The 7,768-nt window shown below is 30.3% G+C and overlaps 1 protein-coding gene across 1 annotated transcript in view; it reads right to left on the reverse strand.

Moving 5' to 3' along the window:
- Window positions 1–1,902: 1,902 nt before the first annotated feature.
- LOC106477018 (disintegrin and metalloproteinase domain-containing protein 10-like) overlaps window positions 1,903–7,768 on the reverse strand; it is a 62,117-nt gene continuing 56,251 nt past the window's right edge. The window contains exons 13-14 of the mRNA XM_013937628.2: window positions 7,430–7,594; window positions 1,903–5,019 (exon numbers count right to left, since the gene is read on the reverse strand). Coding sequence (XP_013793082.1) covers window positions 4,708–5,019; window positions 7,430–7,594 — 477 coding nt within the window. The 3' untranslated portion in view covers window positions 1,903–4,707. The remainder of the gene's footprint in view (window positions 5,020–7,429; window positions 7,595–7,768) is intronic.

Raw genomic sequence — 7,768 nt, forward strand, 5'->3', positions numbered from 1 at the left:
TTATAAGTACAAATATTAATTTCTGTTGTGAGAAAGTTCTTTAAATGCAGTGTCAGTAATTATATTCATATAATTTAAAATATGAACTAACATTTTCCTTTCATTTTCTGATATCAGCTGCAACCAGTCTTACATTCAAAGTACTGACTGGTTCTTCAAACTGAATGATAAAAATTACAACAGACCCACATTCTTTTTTAAATTTCTTTAAATCTCACAGTAAAATTTCTACTTCTTAAGTAATGATAATATCAGGGTTCAAACTTTTAATGTTGTGATATCTTCACTGATTTTACAAGCTGTATTAGGTAATTAGAACTTGAAGAGAACAACTTCCAAATTATTATATATCTAATAGCACGAGATAGCTTTAAAAATTTTGGCCATTATGATATAACAGTATTTTAGAGGTTAACCTGACTAATTACTAGCTCATCAATTTAAACTTACAATAAATCCAAATATTTGACATTTTAATAATAGTGTGTGCATATAGATGAACAAAGGAATAAATACATTACACTTCATTATACAGAGAATCACACAAACCAAAATACTGAATGTTCATATAACACCTGAAATCCATTGTTTCCTTTGTAAACATCTGCTGCTTACAAAATTAAAACTTGTATGCTTCTTTTCTTGCAAGACCTTGTTAGGTAAGCTAGCTTAAAATATTTACGTGTCAATATTAAACCATTTGTTTGAACAGCTTGTTGCAAAACTTTCCAAACACCATTTCTGCCCACATAATTGATGTTACTTTCTTGTAAGATGCAAAACTTATGAACATATAGACAAATAATAGTGTACTTACGTAAGTGTTTTCTTTTTTGGTGTGGTGAAAATTAGTGATGTCATGAAAACCTTCAGCAAGTTCAGTAAAGTAATGTCAAGAACAGCAAAAATATTGCACAATAATTTTGAAAGTAAACCACCTACCAGTTCTAAAAATATAAATTTAACACATTTTCCATAACTTTTTAATAAGGGTGAAATAAAAACCTCAAAAAATTTGGCTGAGCAATTTGATGATGACTTAGAATCTAAAACAAAAAAAAAAACTGAAAATTTGCATACTTTAGAATTTGAAATTATGACTAGAACTTTTTTTAGCAAAAGAATGTTGAGAAAAGTGTGAAAACAGCTTTATGCCTTGTAATATTAGTTGTGGTTTATGTTTAAAGAATACTTTTGTTTTTCAGAATGCATTACAGAATCCAACTCCAACAGAAAAATCCTAAACAGGCTTTAGTGCATGATTTTACCAATAAATACAATATGATCTTGATGAATAGTCACCTATTTGCACCATAGATCAATACCGATGTTTTCTTCCAATGTATTTTTTATATATAAACTTAAAATGCACTAAATTAATTTCCAAAAACACTACATCAGATGGATGTGAATGATAATATACAATGAAGAGAATGACCTGTTCAGAATAAAAATGCACCTTTCTTCTAAGATTCTGTAATCCAATACGGAACCATTCATACTCTTTTACAGTAAATAATAATAAAAATAAAATACAGAAGGCTGTTCAAAAACAAATTTAGTTATGTTACATATTGGGAGTTCTACTTATATTCCACAGGGCATTATTTACCTCCGAATGTTAGAAATGGCCAAGTTAAATTACAAATGTATAGTTTCCACTGAAGTATTATAATCACTCTTCCAATAGGTTATAACAACAAAAAATAAGAATTAGGAACAGCACATGTCTGGATACTCATATAATGAGCTTCTCGAAAATAAGAAAATAAATTATTGTAGTATTCAAAACACCCTTCATTAGCTCAGTGGTAAATTTGAGGGATTATAGGATAAAAATCAGGGGTCAATACAATATCTGCAATGAGCATAGTGCTGATAGCCCATTCTGTAGCTTTGTGCTTTAAAAAAATCTCTGGAAGTTATGTAATGAGGACAGGTTCTAACTGTTGGTTGATAACTGTAGTATTTAACTCGTATATTAAAAAGTGATTGTTAATACACGTTTTTGCTTTTAAGTCATATACATTTAATTGCATGTTCCAGTAAATCCAATATAAAGCCCTAAATATAAAAATTTTTCTTTACGTTAGAACTGTTGCATATGCTTAAACAGTACAACATTTTCATTGATAAATATAGTTAGCATTTTAGATTTCTTCAGAATAATTTAAAGTATTTGCAATACAAAAGTTTAAATGAATTTTCAATTTTAAAAACTGTATTTATAAAATATAATTTGTGATATTTTGTTTGTGTTTGGAAAGTTTTTCAATAAACCGAACTGTATAAGATTATACACATAAATATAAAATTGCTGCAACTCTTTTCAATTAAAGCTTTCATTTACTGTTGCTATATTAAAACATTAAAAACATTGAATGAAATACAAAAATTAAATAATTTAGCAAGATAAATACTGCATATTCTGGAAGTAATATTGTCAATACTTACTTACAAAATAAATCTGCATAACTATTTACAAAACAACATACTATCCAGGTATTAGGAGTGGACAATTAACTAGTATCTTAGATCTAGGTAGATCTGACAATTAAAAAGTCCTTTGAAAATTAATTAATTCATTTGGATTTCATTCTTACAATCAGGTGTTTCCAAAATAGTGTAGTAAAATACTATATAGTTATTTTAATTATGAAAGTAAAAGGTCCTTTTATCTTGTTTAAAGTTGAAAGATTTCACAGATCAGAACATAAAATGCTGTAGATGCTGGTTTTTTAATTATGTTATATATTATAGAAAATACAAATTACCTAATAAAATATTCTATCTATAGTTCTAAAAACTATGATTTTTCATTATAGTAAGTGTTTTTTCCATTTCTTTAATTTGAGTGGGTTTCTTTTTTTTTTTTTTAATTAAGATAATGTATTAAAACATTAGACTTAATTTCTTTACTGGGTAAATAGACATAAGTAAACAGAATATCATATATACACACCCAATTACAATAAATTTAAAAATGTATTATACATTATACCATAATAATTGGAAGTTACAAGTTAGTTAAATTTGTAACAATAGTTGTTGAAGTAAAAACAGCTCACTCTTAACTGTCCACCACGTAAAAACAGCTCACTCTTAACTGTCCACCACGTAAAAACAGCTCACTCTTAACTGTCCACCACGTAAAAACAGCTCACTCTTAACTGTCCACCACGTAAAACAAGCTCACTCTTAACTGTCCACCACAGAAATCAATCCCAGAATGGTATTTATTTCAACATATTAACTTTCAAACTGTAAATGAAAGTTGAAGATACATTTTCACCTAATAAAACCATTACCTTCATGTAGGTTTTCTTTTCAGATATAGATAACTCTGTTATACTTATAAATCCAAATCATGTGTTGAATTTAGGTTTGCTTCAAAGTGCAACAATACAAGATGCACAAGAATAGGTGAAAATATTTTTTGTACCAAGTCAGTCACTGTAATGTTCAATAAGAGCAATCTTTCTATCTGAACTAAATTTTAAAATGTCATTTTTCATTTATGATGCTTAATCCACCACGTGACATTACTTTAAATACATCTTATGTTTATTACAGCAATTCGCTACTATGTAAATTAACATGTCCAAAAGTACTTAACATATTTAAAAAAAATTATGTTAATTAACAACATCAGACCAAGCAATTGTCCACCCCTTTATATATCAAAGTCTATGAAGAAAGAGAAGTGAATTAGGTAACAATTTCATGTTTCAAACAGAAGTTATCTTGAATGTAGCAGAAACCTGATAAGTATTGTATTAACATAAGAACAAATGTCTGATAAAGAGAGATAAAACACACCTCCACATTATGACGATACATTTATATTTTTACTTTGAAATCAGTACTTTTGTGTCATTTATATACAAAAAAATCTAACAATGAAAAATTTCATGAAAAAAACAGAAAAAATCAAGACCACCTGTAATTTAGCATGCAAGATTATCACAGGTTAAAAACTTAAAACACTATGTTGGAGTAATGTACCTTTTTTTGTGTATACTTTTAATTTAGAGAAATATCAAACAGTTTCAAAACAGGTGCATTATTACTATTTACTGAATATTTATTACAATATTGTTCAAATCAGTTTGGCTTAATACTAAGTAGCCAAGGATACCAATGAGTCAAAAATTAATTATATTTTTTTTTGTGATTTTCACAGTTATCTTGATGTTCTTGGCTCAAATACATAAAAAATACTAAAACCCTAATCTAATAAAAAGCTTAAAAAAACAGTAAAATCCAGACCAAAATCATTCTTAAACTACTTTTCTTATAGAGTAAGATCTCACCATAATTACCTTAGGTGTAAAGTTAAATTTGCCTGCCATGCAATTTGCATATGAACTTGACTACGTTGTCCTAAAACAAAACAATAAAATAATATGATCTGCAATGATATATTATATAGCTTCCGAGTAGTTCTATTACCAAAGAGGAAATAAATGTTTTTTATTCAACATACATTAAGAAAAGTTCAGTCTGCTGGATAGGTGTGTTCATGGACAGTAGCATATATGCCATAGAATAGAGTGAGACCAGTCAAAATCACTCCATCTTTAAGAAATGTAACTGCAAACACGTTATCTTTCAAGTTATGTATTCTACTGATGAGATGAAAGTATGAACTTTTTTTACTATTTTCTGATATATTTAGGTAAGTTTAAGGCCTATGAGTGACCAAGGTCAGGCACGATTTTTGGACCTTAGTTCCATTACATTACTTCTACCAGGTCGAGCAGGAGCATACAAATTTTCTTCTATATGACTACCAGGGACATTAGGATGGAGCTGATTTCTTTCTCTTCTGTTGTAGTGGCCCCTTCCCTCTCCATAACCCCAGGAAGGTCCAGAAATGGAAGGTGGGGCTGATGGACTTGGCCCTGAATAAGGAGGTGGAGGATCACTGGGAGGAGCTTGTTGAATAGGCTGAGACTGGGATACTGAATGTCCTTGTACACCTCTTCCTTGTTGATGAGCTGCTCGATGTCTCTGAGACTGATAAAACAAAGATACAGAGTTAACTAAACAATATGATACAAATACATAGAGTTACTTACTATATTAAATTCTATACATATAAAAAAAAATCAATCAATACATGCATCTCATTTTCTAAAAACCATTAATAAATAATCTGAAATTCAGAAGGTAAAATACTTTTTGTTGACTATGGTTATGATAAAAAAAAACAATGGAGTTTATGTCGTTAAAACAAAGAAATTTTGTTTTTAATGCAAAGCTACACAATCTATCTGCATTGTGCCCATCATGGGTACCAAATTCTATTTTAAGTAAGCTCTCAAGCTTACTGCTGAGCCACAGAGGAGCAAGACATAAATAATTTGTGAGGAGGACTCAACAGTTTGACATGATTCAACACTAAATTACAGCACTGTTAATTCACCTTAATTGCAAAAAACTGAATTTGTATAAATGATTGTTTCTGTGTTTGAAATTTGAAGCAAGTTAGAGAATACATTTACCACAATAATATCTTACTTGTTGACAGCAGTACATGCACAAAACGAGTTGGGTTTCTTAACTTTTTTCTGTAAAATAATCTTTTTAAGTCTTCTCAAGAGTTATCAAGTCTTATGAAACTTCATATCTCACATAAGATTATAATGGTATACAGAAGTTAGGTATGCTATACTAAACTGATTATGGAACCTCACCACATCCTTACAGTCAATGTTGCCACCTTTGGTCATACACTATCTGACAACCATACATTTGTAAAATATCCCTGCAGTGTACTTTACATTGCAAAAGGTTAAAATCTTAAGGCTGTCATATCAAAAGCACACATCTCTTCCCTGCTGGGTTTCCATAATCCATCTAACGTATGAAAACAATAGTTTCCCAATGCCTGTTTGAACAGTTTGATCACACACAAGTCTATAGATACTGAATCTGCTGACTTGACCAGAATGTCTTCATATGGAATAGCACGATTACTCATTTCATTTTCCAGCTGCTTGAGATCTGTGATGGTCGAACAAATAAGTCATAGAAGCTTTTTCAGATGGGGATTCTTGTTGATTATGTTGTGTACTGTTGCCTGGCTCAATTGCCATTTTTTTGGGTTCTCATATGTTTCAAGATTCCATTCTTTGCTTACCTTGGGTAGGGTATAACATGTTGCTGGTATGTGTATGCTTCTGGGTGGTCCTGGGCTGGTTCCCAAACTGATCCATATTCCTTTGTTTTTCAATGCCATTAAGTACAAGGAATATCCCCTTCTTGGCAATTCTAAATCCCCAATCTGAACAACTTTTTATTATCTAAATGTATGAATACTGTGTCAGAAAGATATTTAACATACCTTTCTCAAAAAAGTAATTAATTTTCTGTAGCTTCTCAATAATAACAAATGCCAAACACTGTCAAAATGTAGTTCTGATACACGCTTTATATTAGCTGTAGCTGTCACATGACTTGCTGATTTAGATATTCATAATAATTATATTTTAACATTCTCAACTTTCTTTACATCAATGGTAATTATTCAGTGTTTTTTCAGATAATAAATGTTATCAAATACTTTTTGAATCTGTAAAAGTAAGAACATGAAGCATTTTTTTGTTTTTGGTTCAACTACAGAAAATCATTACTGTTAGTTCATGCCCATTTTGTTCTCATAAATATGTTTACAAGTACATTTATTTGAATTACATGAATGAATCAGACAGATTCTAAGTGGCAGAAGGATGCTGTACATCTATAGCTGAAGGAAATATTGCAGATGGTGCATTCCTTAAATATTCTCTAGTTTCTTTATTTTCTGAAAAAGTGAAACTATGACAGAAGATAATACAAACCCACATTCACACTTGCTGGCCAAGTGCACCAAATACTTAGGCTATTGTATCAAGTTAATTATGCAAACTTTGGTATTTACTTCTATTTCTTTGGTTTTGTTAGAACAAACATTTGCCAGACAACCTATGCTGAATGATCTTGGAAGCTTAAATCTAATCATCATGACATCTTAGTAAATGGCAACAACTGAATTCTGGAATTTAACCTATATTTGGTATAAATGCCAATTTCTATTATTATCACACTGATAAAGTGTTTGTTTGTTTGTAAGTAAGCACAAAGCTACTCAATGGGCTATCTATGCTCTGCCCACCACGGGTATCGAAACCCGGATTCTAGCATTGTAAGTCCGCAGACATACCGCTGTGCCACTGGGGGGCCACTAATAAAGTGAAGGCTAGTATTTACAGCATTCAAAACTAATAACACTGTGACTACATTTCTTATGATTCTTTAAAATGACAATTATCTTATTATCATTTTCTCACTCTCAGGTTGTTCTTAAAAATAATAATAAGACATATATCAAGTTTGGTCTGCTAAATACTAAACACTAAGTTTAGCTAGTAAAAGATTTTTTTACCTTTCTTCTTAGAGTGTCTGCTGGCCTCCTTAGAGTGTCTGTAATACGAAGGGCAGGAGGTTTTCTGGGATTACTACTTGGTGTGTGAACAGCACAACACTTGATAAACAGACCCATAAAGATAGCTAATCCAATCAATATCATCATGACACCCCACCAATATGTCTGCAAGATAGGATAAAGAAATACAACTGAAAAGTGAAAAATGCATTAACTTAAAAAAACAAAAAAAAAGACTTTGTTAAATCAATAAATTTACTAACTAGGTCTACAAATGTTTCAACATCATACACAGTTGGAACAATAAAACCAAGTCAAAAGAAAAAAAATCAAATAAAC

The sequence above is a fragment of the Limulus polyphemus genome, unplaced genomic scaffold (genome assembly GCF_000517525.1).
Source record: "Limulus polyphemus unplaced genomic scaffold, Limulus_polyphemus-2.1.2 Scaffold161, whole genome shotgun sequence".
NCBI lineage: Eukaryota > Metazoa > Arthropoda > Merostomata > Xiphosura > Limulidae > Limulus > Limulus polyphemus.